Source organism: Siniperca chuatsi, linkage group LG4 (assembly GCF_020085105.1).
Source record: "Siniperca chuatsi isolate FFG_IHB_CAS linkage group LG4, ASM2008510v1, whole genome shotgun sequence".
NCBI lineage: Eukaryota > Metazoa > Chordata > Actinopteri > Centrarchiformes > Sinipercidae > Siniperca > Siniperca chuatsi.
Window position 1 is genome coordinate 8,550,008 of NC_058045.1, and position 20,292 is coordinate 8,570,299.

The window sequence follows — 20,292 nt, forward strand, 5'->3', positions numbered from 1 at the left end:
ACAGATATAATGTTACAGTCAGTGATAACAGAGCCACGAACTACATTTTCAGTGTCATCAAGCTTCATTGTGTCACTTAGCTGTGAAATTGCATAAGAAAATCAAAGTTTAACAGTGTAAAGTGTTCACAGAGATTTTTTTTCACATTGAGAGGTGAATGTTAGGAAGTGATGTGCTGATTATTCATTCTTGGCCAATGGTGGCTAGCCACGATTTTCGGGTATTGACTTATGTTGAAGAATCTGATTGGACAGCATGTACCATAGACTCTGCTGTGATTGGTCGAAGTTTGTGCGTGGTGCGCAGCCATTGGTCGGTTGTCACGGGTTTAATAGAGTGGGCTCTTTTGGTGGCAGTGGTAGCTTGTCAGTCTTTCAGTGCTGTGTGCGCGCTGATCCCGGCTTTTGTTTCAGGAGCTGAAAAAAACACATCGTCATTCAAGCAGTATCTCAAAATGAAACGAGTTTGGGTGATAGGTCTTCTTTTCGCATTATTAGCCTTTGGTGAGTAGCGGAAATATTTACTATCTCGTCTTGACTTTTTATTACCCAACATTTCAGCTAACATTAGCCAGTAAGCTAACGTTAACTTGCTTTTGTGCTTCTTTTCTGCTCATTCATGACTAGAGCCTAAATAGGTGTGCATTTTTCAAGCTTCATTTTGTCAATTTCTTAATGATGTACTGCATGGTTGATTTGGCTTGTATAACGTTACATTTCTCGGAGCAACGCTAGTATCCGTTATTACTAACGTTAATAGTCTTTCCAGAACTTTCGAGTAGAAACACCATGTAAGTTAGGTTAAAGCCGTCTGATGCTAGCTAATATCCAAATCCATATTCTGGCTATGACAAAGCCAGCTTATCTAACGTTACACCTTATTTATTTGGTGGTTTTGGTCACGTCTTTGCAGAGCTTCATTCTAAATGAAATAATCTTGCTGAATATTTCTCCAGATACACCTGCAGAAATGGCTAAATAAGATTTTTGTCCCACTCACAACCTTTTGTCCCTTGGCAGCTGCTGTAAAGGCAGAGGATGAACTTGATGTCGAGGGGACAGTAGATGAGGACTTCGGTAAAAGCAGAGATGGCTCCAGAACAGATGATGAGGTGGTGCAGAGGTAGGTGTCACTTTGAATATCTTTTAATATGCCTGTTGAGTGAACTGTGGTTGTCCCTATCAGGAAAGGTTGACTAAACCTTAAGTTAACAGCACAAGGTCAACATGACCAAGCTTAAGCACACAAATGCTCATAGCAACCCTTGAATTGTAGTGATGGCAAAGTTTTGCAAGGTTTACTGCACGTCCCAGATTAAGACTGGGGAATCTTGTGTGTCTTGGCTTCAACTTGAACACTCATCCCTAGAGGGGAGAACAGATTTGCATGTTTGACGGCTATGATTTGTTGTTGTGCACGTCCCTGATCTCACCTGTGTGTGCATCTGTCTGTCCTCAGAGAGGAGGAGGCTATCCAGCTGGATGGATTGAATGCAGCTCAGATCAAGGAACTCAGAGAAAAGTCAGAAAAACATGTCTTTCAGGCTGAAGTCAACCGCATGATGAAGCTGATTATCAACTCCCTCTACAAGAACAAAGAGGTGAGCAAGGATACATAGCATCTTGATGTACAATCATCAGTTTTGCAACATTATTTCTATGGATTTACTTGTATGGTATACAGGAGCGGTTCTAGGGTCAGTTGAGATCCAGGGCGTAGCCCGGAAATCTTTGAATGAGTCTGGGGTCATGCGTCAATCAATTACATATTACAATAGATAGCCTAAGTGGTATATGAATTTATTATTATTATTATTATTATTATTATTATTATTTAAAACACGTCAAAACGTTTGCCACCTTTAACACACTCCCAGGCCACTTTGTTGGTACATCTAGATACAATTTAATGCAATCCAATACAACAGATATGCCACAAATTCTACATTTAGAAAGATTATAATGTTCAGTTTTTGTTGATCTCTCCAACCATTCAGTTTAAAACACATTGGTTCCTATACAGCTATGATCAGGGTTTAGTCCAAAAAATGCCATGTGATGAACAGTAAAGATTCGGGGCTTTACTGAAAACTCAAAATGGTATGGCTTACAGACTTTTTCGGGAAAGAGTGAACTGATGATCAAATTTTGTTTTATCTGTTTCAGATCTTCCTTAGGGAGCTGATTTCCAATGCCTCAGATGCTCTGGATAAGATCCGCTTGTTGTCTCTGACCAATGAGGATGCAATGGCCTCCAATGAAGAGCTGACCATCAAAATAAAAGTATGCACAAGAAGGGGGGGTACATTTACTATAAGTTGCAGTCTTTATTGATAATGTTAATAGTTTTTGTTCTGTTGGTAACTTAACTGTATTGTCCCTATCCCCAGTCTGATAAGGAAAAGAACATGCTCCACATCACTGACACTGGTGTTGGAATGACCAAAGAAGAGCTGGTGAAAAACTTGGGCACCATTGCCAAGTCCGGCACTAGCGAGTTCCTTAACAAGATGACAGAGATGCAGTCTGAAGGACACTCTGAAGGACAGTCAACCTCAGAGCTGATTGGCCAGTTTGGTGTGGGTTTCTACTCTGCTTTCCTCGTTGCAGACAAAGTCATTGTGACATCTAAACACAACAATGGCACCCAGCACATCTGGGAGTCTGACTCTAATCAGTTCTCTGTCATTGAGGACCCCCGCGGGGACACACTGGGCAGAGGAACCACCATCACGTGGGTTTACCTTTGTTTTCATTCACCTTAACATCACCAATAGCAATTGTATTGCTCTTCCCTCTCATTCTGTCCCCAAAACTTATAAGAATAAGAAGAACGCCTACTCAATTGGACCTTGAATGCTGTTTTCCTGTTACTACTCTACTCTCAAATGTTAGAATAGTGTTGCCTTTGAAATTAAATCCTCTCCATCTCCTTTTTTTTTTTTTTTTTTTTTTTTTTTTTTTTTTTTTTTAACCTCAGACTGGTCCTGAAAGAGGAGGCGTCAGACTATCTGGAGCTGGAGACCATCAAGAACCTTGTCAAGAAATACTCTCAGTTCATCAACTTCCCCATCTACGTTTGGGCCAGCAAGGTGATTACTTAAGACACTTGCTTCCACACTTTGACTCAGGCTTGATTCTGGTACAGATATATTGAAACTGATAAATGGAAATTAACAAATGGCCGTTGCATCATTTCTTCCCCTCAACATGCCAGACTGAGACGGTTGAAGAGCCCATCGAGGAAGATGCTGAGGCAGAGGAGGAAACCGAGAAAGAGGCTGCTGAAGATGATGTCGAGGTAGAGGAAGAGGATGAAGACAAAGACAAAGACAAGCCTAAGACAAAGAAGGTAAAAGTTCATATAGGGGTGGGCGATATGGACAAAATTAATATTTTGTTGACAAAATGTATGTTAAAATATTTTTTATTTATTTAGAATTGCACGATAAAACATTTAACTCTTGTTGATTTAATTTGAGGCGAATAGTTAAACTTTTTTCTCCCTAGAATAAAATGTATTTGTTTAGTTATTTATTTCAAAAAAAATTTTTTCTTTTTTTTTTTTTCAGGAATTAAAGATCAAGCTGTAAAACTTATTTCTTGAACCATTTGGACTTCAAACTATCATCTCCTGAGAATTTTATTATATAATTATATGGAGAGGCAGTAAAAAATATTTTATTATTATTATTATTTATAGCCCTAAATTGATGCTATTTCATTTGGTCATTTTTAATACCTTTTTTTAATAACTTGTTCTGATTTGTTTGGAAAGGATTTTTTTTTTCTTTTTTTTGGGGGGGGGCCTTTTTAAAAAAAAAAATAAAAAATGTGTTATCGTGTTGTAGGTTGAGAAGACTGTGTGGGACTGGGAACTGATGAATGATATCAAGCCCATCTGGCAGAGACCAGCTAAGGAGGTTGAGGAGGATGAGTACAAGGCTTTCTACAAGACGTTCTCTAAGGTAGGCGCTTTATCAAACAGCCATGTAGATCGTGTGCCTTCCTTGTAGGCTCAACAAGTTTAATTTGATCAATTCAAACTATGTTTCGCTCTTGAGCAGGACAACGACGACCCTCTGGCCCACATCCACTTCATGGCTGAGGGTGAGGTTACCTTCAAGTCCATCCTGTTTGTGCCCACTTCAGCTCCCCGCGGACTGTTTGACGAGTACGGCTCTAAGAAGAACGACTACATCAAGGTATGCCCTTCAATCAGTAGTCCGTATCCATTTATTGGTTTTGTATTGTGCTTATACAGTAAAATGATATTCAGGAATTCCCTCAACTCTGTTTCTAAATGAATATCTCTTTCTGTCACAGCTGTTTGTGAGGAGAGTTTTCATCACAGACGACTTCAACGACATGATGCCCAAGTACCTGAACTTCGTCAAGGGAGTGGTGAGTTTCTAACTCTAGTGGCGACACAGTCATGGGCTAATATGAACTGTTAGGTCTTTGCTCAGATAGCACCTGCACTGTAGTTAATGGAAATTTATTTTGCTAGGTTGACTCTGATGATCTTCCCCTGAATGTGTCCAGAGAGACTCTGCAGCAGCACAAACTGCTCAAGGTGAGCTTCACATCTAACATGAATTAACTTTTTAGCTTTTGTAGTTTTAACATTTTATTCATTATTTAGTCTTTTAATGTATCTGGTCTTCACTGACTTACATTACTCAAAGTAAAAGTTATAAAATAAAGACAAAGGGTTAGGAATAAGGAATAATAAACTTAATGTAAAAGGGAAGTGACAAAAGGTGTGATGCTCATCTTCTCCCTGTTCAGGTTATCCGCAAGAAGCTGGTGCGCAAGACTTTAGACATGATCAAGAAGATCGCAGAGGAACAGTACAACGAAAAGTTCTGGAAGGAGTTTGGAACCAACATCAAGCTGGGTGTCATTGAGGATCACTCCAACAGGACCCGCCTGGCCAAGCTGCTGCGCTTCCAGACCTCCAACAGCGAAACAGTCCTGGCCAGCCTGGAGGAGTATGTGGAGCGCATGAAGGAGAAGCAGGACAAGATCTACTTTATGGCTGGTACCAGCAGGAAGGATGTGAGTGGATGTATTTGTATTGTTTGGTCGGGTAAAATGCTCAATTATGTTAAAAGCAGTGTAAACTGTCACATACAAGATATGCTGAAATTACACTTAGACCAAATAAACCAAGCATTTCAAATAATATTATATTTAATAGCCTGGCATTGATCAACTGTCCCATTTGCCTTCTGCAGGCTGAGTCTTCTCCCTTCGTGGAGAAGCTGTTGAAGAAGGGCTATGAGGTGATCTATCTGACAGAGCCTGTGGATGAGTACTGCATCCAGGCACTGCCCGAGTTTGATGGAAAACGCTTCCAGAATGTGGCAAAGGAGGGTGTCAAGTTTGACGAGAGTGACAAGGCCAAGGAGAAGAGGGAGGCCCTGGAGAAGGAGTATGAACCTCTCACCACTTGGCTGAAGGACAAGGCCCTGACTGACAAGGTCGAGAGCTAATCTTTTTGTAATCATGACATGGGAAATAAACACCAGCCACAGAGGCAATCAAATGGCTGCAGCTACTAAGTTACGTCTGTTCCATTAGTCATATTATTTAATACGTGGCTATCTTTTCCACAGATTGAGAAGGCCGTCCTCTCTCAGAGGCTAACCAACTCACCCTGCGCTTTGGTTGCCAGTCAGTACGGCTGGTCAGGAAACATGGAGAGGATCATGAAGGCACAGGCTTACCAGACAGGAAAAGACATTTCCACAAAGTGAGTAATGATCCTGTGCTATTCAGCAATGTTAATGCTCATTATCAGTGTTGTAAAATGCAAATGTAGAACATGTTGTGGCCTGCCTGACTGTTTACTGAGCTTATGTAGCGATTCCTCTCTTCTCTCTTCTTCAGTTATTATGCCAGCCAGAAGAAAACATTAGAAATCAACCCCAAACATCCTCTCATCAAGCAGATGCTTAAAAGAATCAATGTAAGTCTGACCACTGTCACTTCACTATATTTGTACTATTTACTAGACTTTCTATTTTGTAAGCGTTTTTTTCTTTTACCAAAAAGTAGTAAATGTTACGTCATTCATATCAAGCAATATAGTTTTTCAGCAATTTCAAAAACATGTCTGCACATCTAACATGACTAAACATGGTAACAGTTGTTCTGTTAGTAGTGATTTTTTTTTTTTTTTTTTTTTTTTCCATATGATCGAACAAATTAACATGGTTTCACTACAGCATTTCTGAACAGAAAATAGACCAATCAGAGCTGTTAGCTAAGAGTTTATTTTCCTCATGTCCTTCAGGATGACGCTGAGGACCAGACTGCATCAGATCTGGCTATGGTTCTGTTTGAGACGGCCACGCTGCGCTCAGGCTACCAGCTGGCTGACACAAAGGCTTATGGAGACAGGATAGAGCGCATGCTCCGACTCAGCATGAATGTAGCCCTGGACGAAGAGGCAAGTCACTGTCAGCTGCCACATACTGTATTACTTTGCATAGAAAATGTTTTCAGTCTCAGTGTGCATGTGTCCTTTCTCTGACTTGATTTAAATGGTGTTATTTTTGAATTGGAAATTTCCTTCCACTTTCCTTTCTTGTAGTATTTTCTGTCTTTGTAAACATTTTAAGCATCCCTACCTCCTTCAGGGGGCCCGGTTGGGTCATTATAAGTGTGTCACCTCAGTCATGGTTGAAGATTGTGGGTGTGTTATGTTAAACATGATGTTAAACGTGACTGTTCTACAGATTGAAGAAGAGCCAGAGGAGGAGCCAGAAGAGCCAGCAGAGGATGACTCTGAAGATAAAGAGGACGATTCTGAAGATAAAGATGAAATTGTAGATGAGGAAGACGATGAAGAAACGGTGAGAACACTTAACATGCTGTGGCATCTTAAGAATGTAAAGAATTCAGATGCTGGAGTATTTACTCTTCTGGCTGTTTCTTCATAACTTTTAATTTTGTTCCCTTACAGACGAAAACGGACAAAGACGAACTGTGAAGCACTGAACGGAAGAGCATGTAACAATGGAGCTGGAAATAGATTTAAGTCTTGTTCTAGCGCCACCGTGGTCGACGTTATCCTGGGTGGGGTCCCTGGGTTGGGGTTTTTTAAGCCGAACATTGTTTGTTTTTGTTATTACATTCCTCATGACTGTAAATTTGTTAATATTTAACTGACCTGTTTATGGAAAGATGCGATCCTGTCACTTGATCGAATAAATGTTTCCTGGAAAAAGGACATACTAGTGTCTGTCTGGTGTTTAAAATCACACAAATAACTGAAAGGAAGTTGCTTTGACAGTTGCTTTGTTTTGTGGATCTTATGAGTTGACAGCAACTGTGGTGGTGTGTGAATAAGAAATGACAAGGGATAGAAACATAATGGAAAAGGATTTTAGCCAACTGAAGTTTGCACTTCTGCAAATGCATGTCAGGTTTGTTGCCAGCCATTTGGCAGGTCTAAAGAACAGTATCAGCACTTTTGAGTTTGTAAACATGACCCTTAGTCAACCAAAAATCTCTTATGAGGCCAAATCGTAATGTTCAGATTGCAAAATGAATTAATATGCCATGGGAAACAAACAAAATACTAAAGCTTAAACAGAGAAAAGAAGCAGTTTGAGCTTCTATCTGTTATATCATCTCAGTCTTTCAATACATACCTCTGAAAAATGGATTTGAGAAATTCCATTTCCTGCCCAACCTAAACATATTTTCCTGGATCATCCAAGGTAACCTTGAATCAACACACCACTGAATTTCTAGTTTTTAAGAGTTTCATTGAAACATCAGGAATAGTCTGAAGCTTCCTCAAACTACAATAAACGAATAATCAGAGACCTCTGTCACTCCAGTACATTACTCCATCCACTGTATATGACCCTAACAGAACACACTGAGCCTTGATGTCTCCTACTGTATATGTGGTTTATTACCCATGGTACCATGCTACTCTCCGGGACTACCTGCTTTACCACTGTTGTGCAGGTCTCTGCACCTTATGCTAACCTAGGAAAACAGAGCTGAAAACAGAGCTGTAAGTATGTAAGCTGCTTTTTAATCTTAAGGTGAGGGTTATTTGTCAGTAGTGATAAATGATTTGATACTGCATGACTTGAGGAATTAGAGAGAGGGAGACTTTTGAAAACAGAATATTTGAGGCATAGATCTTCATTCCTCAGAAGAAGCAGTTTATCCAGGTAAGAGACACTCACCTCACATATCTCTCAGTAGTACCGGCGATCTAACCAATCACTTACCGGGAGAGCAGAAACTGATCACAGAGCAGAAAGAAAGGTTGAGGCCTCAGAAAATCAAAAAATCAGCTTTTATAGTAGAAATACAAATCTCATTAATCAACAGAAAGTGATTATGTTTACCTACCAATGATTTTTCAATAAATACAACATCAAAATCAGGCATGAAATTAAATAATCATTTCATCTCAACTCATGACGTCCAAGCATATTTGTTGTCACCAAGTAATTGTCATGACTTCAGTGGAAACTGCATGGTTGACATTTTTATCAGCAGCGTCTGTGTGTGGTTTGGTAACAAATCTGATAAGAACAAATTGTATGGGCTTATCTCTCAATATATATCTGTTGTAGAAACTTGAAAGGCATTCAGGAACCTCAGCAGGGCCCAGGTTTATTGTTGTTGACTTGTAAATATTATTTTACACATTTTATTAAAAAAAACAAAAAAAAAACAAGTGTGCCATATAACCTACAGGCATCTTAAAATATACATGGAATCATGCATTCAACCCCAGTCATTTTTATCTTCTATGCTAGCATAATACTAAAAAAGAAACAAATTATTGTACAACCAAAAAAGTGAAATTTCTGCAAATATATGTATTTCACAGTACATGTTTTATGTAATACCACATACACCATGAGATAAGTGTTAACCCTCCCTGGCATCCTGAACAGTAACAATGTTGACCACTCCTCTCCATTGATCTAATGAATTGCTTGTTTCACACCATGACCTAATCTCAGCTCTCTAGTGTGCTCACAGCGTCTCTTATGGAACATCTAATGTTCCTTCCAGCAGTCTGAGAGTAGGCTGCAGGAAATGGATCAGGAAGGTGTTTCCATTGTTTAGTGGAGGATCTGGCTTAAACACCAGAACTGATATATGCAAAGAGGAAATATCATAATGTAATATGTTTTAACAATGCATTACAATACCATGTCCAGTAGGTGGCACAGTCACCCACATCTTGAAAAGATGACTGGCACTATGGGGTTTATTTATAAGAAGTTTAGTTTTCTGTTGAAACTGTTCAACTACATGATTCATTTGGGGGCTGTAGTTTGTGGAGCTGTTGAACTGTATTGCGTTTTACTGACAGGCATTTCTAATGTTTTGCCCACTCCTTTTAAATCAATGAGGGTAGGCTAAACAACAAAAACACTTCTCTGTATAATGCAATACAGTACAGCTAAAACAGTTTTACAGAGTGCTATGTTTTCAGAGTAGTCATAATATTTAGCCATATGTCTTCACACTGTCAAAAAAAACCCCGGCAACATTATGACTGTAAAAGTGAGGAAAACACCTCTTTGTTTTAAAGCGGTACTGTAGTAAGAACCATACTACCTAACACACCTAACACAATTTAGTCCCGACAAAGAAGTGACAATCTGTTCCACATTTATCATTTGTTCAGATTATCACAATTTAAGTTCACTTCAGTACCTTTTAAGTTCAACATATTTCACACATGTTAAATAGTGAGTGAGCACGTTTGACCCGCAATTTCTTATTTGGGCATAAAAATTATGTAATTGTGAATGACATTAGTTTCATAGGAATGAAATGTGTCGCATGACAAAGCTTGTTATAAGCAGTTCAGTCTGATGTCTTAAGTACATTTGTACCATAAACAGGCTAAAAAAGGCACTTCACACCATTAAAGAGGCTGGAGAGTTCTGGTGAGGAAGCATCCTTTGCCATCGTAAGTATCAGAAGCTGCATTTTATAGGTTTTATAGCAGATATTAACTGCTGAGAAAGTAAGGAAACACTCAGGATGAGGCGGTAGATGTGTGGGGAAGATACCCAGTCAGCACATTTCATTTGGATGTGTAAAATGTGGGCCGAGCTGTGGCCCATATTTTGAGATGAATGAATTCCCACACCTGGTCTGAGTTTATTTATCCAAAGCTGAATCACAGAAATTAACAGAATCATACTGCTACCAAATATATGTGAGCTCCATTAACATTAATTGACATAAAATATATTTTAATAGCTACTCTTGCTGTTTAATTTACGTTGTAGCTTGACTTGACTCCACACTGATTGTCTTTAGCTGCAGATGGCAGCAAGGTACTGTAAATTCATGAGGATTATATGTTCAGTTCGTGTTTTAGAGAGGCGTTGATTCAACTTTGTCACTTTGGAAGCTGTAGTATTGTTGAATGGTATTGTGTTATACTCAGATGTCAAGGAGGGTGGGCTAAATATGAATAAACAAAAACTGAACATTATAACCTTCATAAATGTAGGGTTTCTCGCAGGACTGCTGTATTACATTGCATTCATTTTAGCTACCTAATAAACTGAGTGTATATTCTTATCTGTCATCAACATATCAGCCAATCTTCAAATACAATAGACTGACTGCCTCCTGTCGTACTGTGTAAATACTAAGCCTTATTCAAAGTGTCAACAGAGGCCAATTCCTGCTTGTGTATACAGTAAACCACATATGTAACTATTCATTTGAACCTTATTGCATTTTATAAATGACAATCCAAAGTCTTATTGCAACCTAAGGACGATTCAGATATTCTTTGCCTTTTGAAGTGTAATAATTTCACAGCTGCAAGCTCTGTTAAGCAGTAACAATCTCCAGGATCTACAGTTCAGGGAGCAGGGCTGATGCACAGTGCTTGTTCTCTACTAACAGCTGTCTTCTCACAGTAGATACCATGATGGGGTTGTACTGTAAACATTCAAATAAAATCCCTTTGGCGGACAGCTCTCAGTCTGTAGTCGTGAACAGTGAGTTTGAGAGCTAGCAGCTAAGCAGCAATAGTGTTGCATTACAGGTCACTCCACGGATGTGCTCCCATGTTCGCCTGAGTGAGAAAATGTTGTGCCTTCTTAACAAAGAGTGACAGATATGGGCCACTGCAGGGGGAGGGGTCTCATGGCGGGGCCACAGAGGGCGGACAAACGTGGCAGATAATAGCTGTGCTCTTTTGGTAGATTTTTTTTTCCTCCCACGAGTGTTTCCCTGCTGGTAACCTGTAGAATTATTCCTTCATCTCTCTTTGAGCTCTGCTCTCTACATCAGATCCCAACACAACATGATAATCCCTATAATATGGCACACACAAAGGAGGGCTGTTGCACATTTGGCAGTCTCAGGGTTTTTTAGGCTCACCTAATCTGCTCCAGTATTTCTTCTGAAGCTAAATGTTTGCCACGAACATGTGATTTTTATTTTATCTTTCCTTGTCCTTTTTATTTTGTTCAGTTTCTCCATGATTATTGTGTAAAGTTGAGTTGAGTAACCCGAGAAGTACAAAGTTAAAGCTGAGAGCACAGCTGGAGAGAGGTACCAGTTTTACAGGTTTAAGGGCACATGTGAATCCCAGAAATGAGGTTTTCATCTACTGTGAGAAAGTGTACAGGAAGTGCTTCTCAAAAAAAAAAGTGGTGTTTTACCCATAACTCATATTCACTGGTCAGTATTCTTCAAACCCAAATGACTGCATCACTGTCACAGCTTTTCCATATAAAGGGCTCACCACAGATGACTAAATGAAGTGTGCTGACTATCACGTTTTAGTTTCAGGTCAAGAATATTTTGTCACAGCAGTTTTTTTTTTCAGATCCTGAATGTTTCTTTCTGTAATGAAGCTTTCTGGCAGCACGCAGTATCAGCCTGAAGTCACAATGTTCTGAAAGGTTCCATGACTTTAAAATATGCCTCAGATTTATTAATTTGTCTCCCTCTGGAACAAGAAATAAGGTCTGAAACTGCTGGCGCTATTAAAGGGACAGTCCCTCTCTAATGAGCCTTTCTCTTATAGCTATTAATTAGTTTATACATGTAATAAATAATTGGAATTAAGCTGCAGTTACAGTATGAAGGCAAGACTGTTATTCACTGTTCTTTCTGTACTTTATTTTACCTCTTTGATCCAATTGTAAATGAATTATATAATTTACTATTTATTGATCTATGATAGGAACTTTTTATCTTTAGCAGGCTATTGTTGCTTGCTGTATTTATTAGATTTGTTATTTTATATTCCCATTCTTATCAGTATGTTTTTAATTCATTTTAAATGATCTTGTGAGAGACATGCTGTAGGTCTGTGCAAATAACCACAGATTTAAAAAAGAAAAAGCTATGGCCATAAAACAACACATTTTATACTTACTACTGGACAACAGACGTAATATGGACATCCAACAGCTCATCTCATCTCTCTCTCGGTGAAAATCGATCCCTGACTGATAAATCAGAGGGTTTCTCTTTTCCATAATTTGTATTTTGCGACTGACTGCAGTCTCTGCGCCGCTGCTGCTCATACGCAATCCCTGGATAGGTGGTTGCCATGGATTCCTGGGTCACATGCGTGGGTTTCCTGTAGCCAGAAGCAGCGGAAGATGCTTGGAACAAAAATCCAGAGCCATTTTCATTCAAGAAAAAGAGAGGATCCGCTGTGGATAGGTAGCTGACTGGGTGGCCTAATTTTGGCTTTTTTAAAATCTCAACTGTCAATTCGCAGCAAACCGGTTTTGTCCACATTCATAGACTGATAACAGGAATGAGTATAGAAATTCCTGAAGGACTGACGGAGCTGTTACAGAGCTTTACCGTGGAAGTGTTGAGGAATCAGCCCAGGGATTTGCTCGAGTTTGCATTACAGTACTTCACCCAGCTGAAGGAAAGTGAGACCAAAGAGGCCTCATTTGGCAATGACCAAAATTCGGCCCCAAGACCTGGAAAAGCGGTCAATTTCATTGACGAAGCCATGCAGATCGATTCGGAAAACGGAGAGGAGGAAGAGGACGACGATGACGAGGAATTCATAGGTAGGCTAATAGATGTACTATAAGTCGGGAAGATATGCGAAAGTGGATGACTATCATTTATTTTGAATTATGAGCATTTCTCGCTGTGTGCACGGCTTCTGCTCGGCGGGAGAGAATAAGACACACACTGGGCGCAGTGATGCTCCAGCACTCGCCACCTTGCATCTACCACGGCTCTGTCATTTGCCATATTTGCCATATATGGTCACGGAGGCTGAATGATGGTTAATGAACGTGTCTTGGTCTTAATCTATGCAGACACGTTTGTGTGATAAAGACGGCGTTAAGGCACAGCAGCTGCAGAAAAAAGGGAGTGTGTGTTTTTCAGTGGGACCCTGCATCTCTAGGTCATTTGAATATTTTCAGTTTCAGGTGCAGGCCTGATGGGCCTACACTGATTATGTATAAAAAAAAATATGACAAAGCAGATAAAGGTAGAAAACTGAAGCTCTGCTATGATGCAAGCAATGCAAAATCTGACTTTTACCGCCCTTGATTAATTTGTGCCTCCTAAACTGTGGTCATATTTAACACAATGGCTGGTGCAGTTTTGCCATAAGGTGCAGCAAGTAGCATAGCAACCCAGAGCTCTGACACAGCATCCCAATGAGTGGTGGGGTCTGCAACGCTGGCTGCAATGGTTACATAAGGCATAAGGACAAGTACACTCTATTCAGCCATTAAACTAACTGTTGTAGTATTTTTGGGTGACGATTGTGCCCCATGAAACCTCCAGTGCCTTGTCTTAATGATATTCCATTGAGCCTCCTCGGACAACACTGGCTGTCAGGCTATTAATGGATGAGACCTCCTATCTAATGTATATTTCATACCCAGCTATTGTGTTGGAGCTTGGCACTTTTTGCTGTGTTTTACATATGAATTTTTTTTCTCATTTAAATTTGATTCAAAGAGGCAAATGCACTTCAAAGCAGCTGTCCTTATTCAGGTGTTACTCAAATGAATATGGATCCTTAATGAGCACAGGGCTGGGTATCCTCCACTATTATAGATGTAGAAGCATCTACATCTATCATCTACCCTTTCCAGTAATAATTCAGTTACTGTAAGAGAGATGTACTTGATGATGAAACTTAACATGTTAATCTATATATATTTTTTATCTTTTTGCAGCCCCGGTAATAAACAGATTCATCAGAAGAGCATCAGGTGAGTTGTCATTTGCTGGCTGTTAAAGATGGCTGTTCTGTCAAGAGGAAAACTCTGGACAGTGTCAGTGCTGGAGACATATAAAACTTTTTTGACACATGAATACATGAGGCTCTGTCAGATTTGCTCCAGTACAAGCGATACTGAAGTATTTTTCCATCTGGCTTTTCTCACTGTCTTCAGCTTATTATAATAGTGTTGATTTATTAGAGTTTGTGAAACCGCTTTGTCCCAAGCCTGGCTAATAGTGTCAGTGAGTGACGTGGTTGGGGGGATCAGGACAAGTACTAATTATATCCTCTTGCTCATGACAATAGTAAGTTTGTAGCTTCACAATAACAGCTGTATTAGGACTAATATCTGCACGTTTGCCCCCCCTCCCCAAAAGCACCACACTTACAAAGAAAAAGTTGAAAAGTTGTGTTTATTGAAAGATTTATTGCATGACATGCAGCTGAATCATCCCTGGGATTTGGCTTTTGTTAGACTGGGATGAAACGTGTGCTGCTGGGCCACTTGAATATGAAGCTTTATTCTTCAGTGTTCAAATGTTGTAGTTTCCAAAGGTTCTGTCTTTTACAAATGGTTGGGCAGAAATATGAATTTCTGGATGAATTTGCTGTCTGGCAGTGAGTGTTCATTCATTTGTCGATCTCCGTCATGCAGTGTGTGCTGAAGCGTTCAATCCTGATGAAGATGAGGAGGATAAAGAGCCATGGGTAAACTGTATTTCATACCACAAAGATCTTGTCTTAATATTGAAGTTGATTTTTCCAAACAGTTTGAATCGTAGCTCTGAATCAAACAGTCAACATTATAGAGTCTTCTGTATGTACTTTAATGTGTAGCCCATCATAGGGTCATATCATAAGACTGTGCTTCAATTTGCAGGTCACCCACCCGAAAACCGATGAGCAGAGACAGAGACTACAGGAAGCATGTAGGGACATTCTTCTGTTCAAGAATTTGGATCCAGTGAGTGGATTATTCCATAAGCACTCTGTACTCCTCTGGTTTGTGCTCTGCCATCTCTTAAATTACACAAAGGAGAACATGGCCTGAGGCCAGCAGCTTTCTGCCACAGCTCAGTGCACTCTGCAAGATTTTTAAATATGGTTATTCTGAAGTAGCTGAAACAGCACGCTAAGTGGATTCTGCATGATTGTTTCAACACGTGAAATTCAAATATTTGACTGATATTTCACACCATCACAGGAAGAGATGTCTCAGGTGCTGGATGCCATGTTTGAGAAGTTCTGGACCGAAGGAGAGCACATCATTGATCAAGACGATGATGGGGACAACTTCTATGTTATTGAAAGGTGCTCTTTCGTGTCACTTTCACAACATTAGTTACTCATATTTTAATCAGATCATTGATTATTTATTTATTTATATATATATATATATACTTTAAAATGAATGTACTCCTAAAATAACCTGCTGACTTAAGAATTCAGGAGACACCAGTATGGCTGCCATGTGTTTATATTTTCTCTGATTGACTATTTTCCCATTATATTTTCATTCAGTGGGACGTTTAACATTTTCGTGAAGGTCGATGGCACAGAGAAGCTGGTAGGCTGCTATGACAACCGAGGCAGTTTTGGAGAACTGGCGTTGATGTACAACACCCCCAGGGCTGCCACAATAATCGCCACCTCACCTGGAGCCCTTTGGTGCCTAGTGAGTAAACCATTAAATCCTCATGCAGAGCATAGCTGGCTCCGTGTGCAAGTTTTTATAACATGCTGTGCTGTCAGCTGTCATGATTTACAGTAAATATCCAGGTTGTCTGTGGCAGTGTTGGTACCTGATACCATAGGTGAGATCACGTTGTCTGACTGAGATAACATACTGTATAAAACCCACTGAATGCAACAAAAAGTAAGAGAGCAGTAATCATGCCCCTAACTATGAAATGACATGTTCATTAATGTATATATTAAAGCCAATGAATGTGCTAACTGAATCTAAAACAATTATATATTTATGAATGTTAATATCAGGCCTATTAAAAAACATTTTGTGGCCCATTCAGAGAGCTCAGCTATCAGATCAGCTCACACAAACAAGGCTAAACTTGTCTGTTTTAGCAAGTATGCACCTCAGATGAACTTAGGTAGCTGAGTAAATTATCAAATGTGAAAACTGGAAAAAACACAAGTGAAGATGAAAACAATTGTATTCTCTGCATGGCTATGATTTATTTTAAAATAAAATTTCAGTTGAATGGTATTTTGGTTAAACAGCCAACTATTTTGTAACTTGTGGCCAGAACATCTGGTGTGAATATTCAGTTGCTACTCTTTCTGTGAAGCAGCTTGTTTATTAATGACTCAGTGAGGTTTGTGTCCTTAAACAGCTTTGTTATGTCATCTGTGGGCAGACTGGGCAGGTTGCAGCTGTATCCCCTGTTGACCTGGGTACTTGTAGTGTGTGTTTGATTCTGTTTGCAAGCAGCTAGTCCTGTTCAACCAACAATCCCCTGAGGTCGAGGAGGGACAGCGCTGCTGAAAGGCCTCTGAGCAAACAGTAATCTATAGTAGAAGCTTTAATTAGGGTCAGATTTAGGTTTGGGATTAAAGTTGTATACAATTAACTTCGTGGCAGCCTGGTAGGATATTCAAGGTTAGTAAAAAAAATAAAGGTTAGAGCTGTCTTTGCTTGTTTGGTTGGGGATTTGTTTTTCCCCAGCTAGAGGGTGCCGTAGGCAGCTGCCTATGTTTCTGGCAGTACAGTATGGAACCATCTATCACTGCATGTTGTCATCTAACAAGTTGCTGGTCTGTATTTGAGTCTAAACTATATATCATCCTGCTGAAATGACATACAACTGAGAGATTTCTGAAGGTTTATCATTGAAAACAGCACGATGACGTGAGCACATGGGTGCTGCTGCTTGAAATATCCTGAGTGGTGTTATGGTTTGCAGGCGATGCTCTGTTTTACAGTGCCCCCTGCTGCTAAATGTTGTTTCATGTGAGTTGTTGTTTGATGAAGGGGTGCCAGAATAGTCTGGAACTGTAGGGAAAATGTAAAAGAGTATTACTACCCAGCCACCCTGACTTTTAAAGAGTGCAGGGAAAACAAGCACAACATACAAAATTATGTTTTTTTTTTTTACTTTCTGGGCATCTGGGATTCTTTCTCAATTATGTGTATAATTATTGTTATTACTCCAAGTTCAAGATGAGACATCAAAAACATGGAAACATTTCACAGGAAGAGAAAAGAGAGGGCTTTTGATATAAGAAATACACAAAAAACATTTGACATTTATACATATAGATACATATATAACAACACAGGGAAACAGGAGTACACTGTGTCCTTAAACACAAACCTGAACGTTTTTCTTTTCTTTAAATCTGTGTTTCAGGATCGTCTGACATTCAGGAGGATCATAGTGAAGAACAATGCCAAGAAGAGGAGGCTGTATGAGGCATTCATTGAAACGCTACCACTGCTTACGTCATTAGAGGTTAAGATTAACTTTGTCCTCCAGCTCTAACACAGTGCAGTATGCATTTAAAGTAAAGCCATTGTCAACCAAATATCCTTTCATCCACAGCTCTCAGAGAGAATGAAGGTAGTAGACGTACTATCCACCAAGGTGTACAGTGATTCACAGCAGATTATTGCTCAGGTGATGGATCTCATTGTATAATCTGTTGGTCTTTTTTTCATTTCTGCTGCAATGGAGCATTTATTCACACTGAGTTGCTTTTTGTGTGTGCTCATTTACGATTATATTAATGCTTTGTATTACAGGGTGATTTAGCAGATTGCTTCTACATTGTTGAGTCTGGCCAAGTTAGAATCACCATGACAAGAAGCAGGGTATGTTTGCCCAGTCGACCGTTCATTTTTAAGTGTAAAAAAACTTCTCACAAAAAAAAAACCTTTAGTGTTTTCTTATAGTGTGCATTTCTTTCTTGTCAGACGAAAAAAGACCAGGAGGAAGAGGAGGTGGAAATCGCCACATGCTTTAGGGGCCAGTATTTTGGGGAGTTGGCACTTGTCACCAACAAGCCCAGAGCTGCATCAGCCTATGCTGTGGGGAGCGTCAAGTGCTTGGGTACATTTTGTGCAGTTTTATGATCATTCATATATTGCGTCCAGCAAGTAAATTTCCCAGTATACCACTTACTATTTTACATAACTCTCCATAACCCTTCTTAAACTATATCAGACTCTTCTGTCTTTCTTTTTTTTCTTCTTCTCAGTCATGGATGTTCAAGCCTTCGAGAGATTGCTGGGCCCGTGCATGGACATCATGAAGAGAAACATTGCTAACTATGAGGAACAGCTGGTGACCCTGTTTGGAAGTAGCACTGAGCTTGAGCAACAAAGTGCACGAGACAGCTCCAATGGACCATGAATTGGTGGATGAAAAAAAAAAGAGGCTTGTATGGATGTTTTTCCCCATAATCACTTAAACTGCTTTTCTTACAAGAAATGTGAATATCCACCACAACATTTGTGTGTCAGATAAATAAAACGGACTACGTCAGATTCCCATATGAGACAAGGTTAATTTTTAGCAGCGTTTGCCACAGAGTGTTATGATGAAAGTAAAGTGAGCCAAAGCAGAGTTGCTTAAAGCTTGTTTAAATTAGATTTCTAACCTTAAAAACGTAAGCATACATTTTACTTGCCAGTGTCAGACGCATTATTTGTTTGCATATTGAACACTTTTGTTACCTCTCACCTTTTCTCCACAGTGTTATGGCTACACCTACAGTATGATATCATTTGTAAATTTCTAAACATTGTTTGTTAAAATCAGATGCCAAAGCGAATTTCTTACTGGATATTTGTGAGCTAATATGTCACATTCTCTTGTCATTTCTGGCAAGAGTACTAACATTCGCAGCATGAGGTGCACTGGTACAAGAGTGCCCCAACATGAGAAAGGATAAACAATTTGTAAAGGAAGTTGACTTGATTCTGTGTTTGAATAACATCTTTCACATTTTGATCACAACAGAATGTAGACTTGGCAGTACTTTAACATTTTTACAAAATACTTTTCTGTTTATCATTAGATTTAATCCCTTGAATACATGTTCATAAACTGTATATCATTGTTGGTAAATGTTTGTGGCTGTTAGCCTAATACTATGCTTTTGCAAAAAAAAAACAAAAAAACCAGAGAGATAGCTGATAGTTTTGTAAGAGAATACAACACATTGCTGTACAATTTGAAACTGAGTATTTACTGTTATTATATAGGCCCACCTTTAATTTAATAAGTTGCCCCACTAGACTGTAGTCATTATAGGCAATAGACAATTGATTTTCCTGTGTTTTAATGTAAAATTTAAGTTATACTGTTTTTGTGTGAGTGAAACATATATTATGATTATCCATTATTGCTGTCTACCTCTGCCAACAACTTATACTGTTTGGAAACACATATTCTGATGTTCCCTCTCAACAGAAATCTAAAGTGGGTCTTTTTCTCTCTTCTTCTCTCTCTTTTTAAAATTAATAATTGAAGTCTTCTGTATTTTGTCTGTGGTTTACTGCAACTTTAACTGTTAAAAGCTGGTTTAACATTTAAACATTTTGAATTTAGTTCCCCTCTTTGTGCAGGTAGTAGACCTACTGGTCATTTTTGAAGGCAAACCCATAATACTGGCTGAAAGTACTGTATGTTTCACTTTTCATGTCAATAAAGAACATTTTTATATTTGCGTGTCACATGATTAGTTGTTACAAAAAAGGAATAGCACACTTTCAAAGCTTTTCATTCACCATTCAGTCACTCATTCATTCCTTATTCATAGTCATTCATTTGTTCATTCACTAGATTTTATAGTAAAAAGTTAAAACAATGATTTAATTACAAGGGAAAGGGGAAACAATTTAGAAGGCAATGTACTATAGTAAGTACTTGCTGTAGTTGCAACATTGTAGATAAAAAATAACCATGTATTGTTCCTGTTATTGCCAATCAGCTGTTACTGGGTAGTAACAGGCATGTACTTCCATCCAATGGTACGATGATAAACAAACTAGGCTGCACCTTCTATATTTTTCTCCGC

At 39.1% G+C, this 20,292-nt stretch overlaps 1 protein-coding gene across 1 annotated transcript; it reads left to right on the forward strand.

Annotated features, from left to right (window-relative positions):
- Nucleotides 1-338: 338 nt before the first annotated feature.
- On the forward strand, nt 339-19,937 carry hsp90b1 (heat shock protein 90, beta (grp94), member 1). The gene is made up of 28 exons (XM_044193531.1): nt 339-503; nt 1,020-1,122; nt 1,459-1,600; nt 2,166-2,282; nt 2,390-2,733; nt 2,980-3,091; nt 3,217-3,351; nt 3,851-3,967; nt 4,067-4,204; nt 4,326-4,403; nt 4,510-4,575; nt 4,791-5,060; nt 5,240-5,485; nt 5,621-5,757; nt 5,895-5,973; nt 6,301-6,456; nt 6,746-6,862; nt 12,763-13,069; nt 14,204-14,239; nt 14,906-14,958; nt 15,131-15,214; nt 15,455-15,561; nt 15,772-15,925; nt 17,622-17,723; nt 17,814-17,888; nt 18,014-18,082; nt 18,185-18,320; nt 18,469-19,937. The coding sequence occupies exons 1-28, from the start codon at nt 455-457 to the stop codon at nt 18,621-18,623; spliced, it is 3,684 nt and encodes a 1,227-aa protein (XP_044049466.1). The 5' UTR covers nt 339-454; the 3' UTR covers nt 18,624-19,937.
- Nucleotides 19,938-20,292: the final 355 nt, after the last annotated feature.

Coding starts and splice junctions, on each gene's coding strand:
- hsp90b1 (XM_044193531.1), top strand. CDS start 455: ATGAAACGAGTTTGGGTGATAGGTCTTCTTTTCGCATTATTAGCCTTT. Junction 504..1,019: donor TTTCGCATTATTAGCCTTTG/GTGAGTAGCGGA, acceptor GTCCCTTGGCAG/CTGCTGTAAAGGCAGAGGAT. Junction 15,926..17,621: donor CTGGAGCCCTTTGGTGCCTA/GTGAGTAAACCA, acceptor TCTGTGTTTCAG/GATCGTCTGACATTCAGGAG.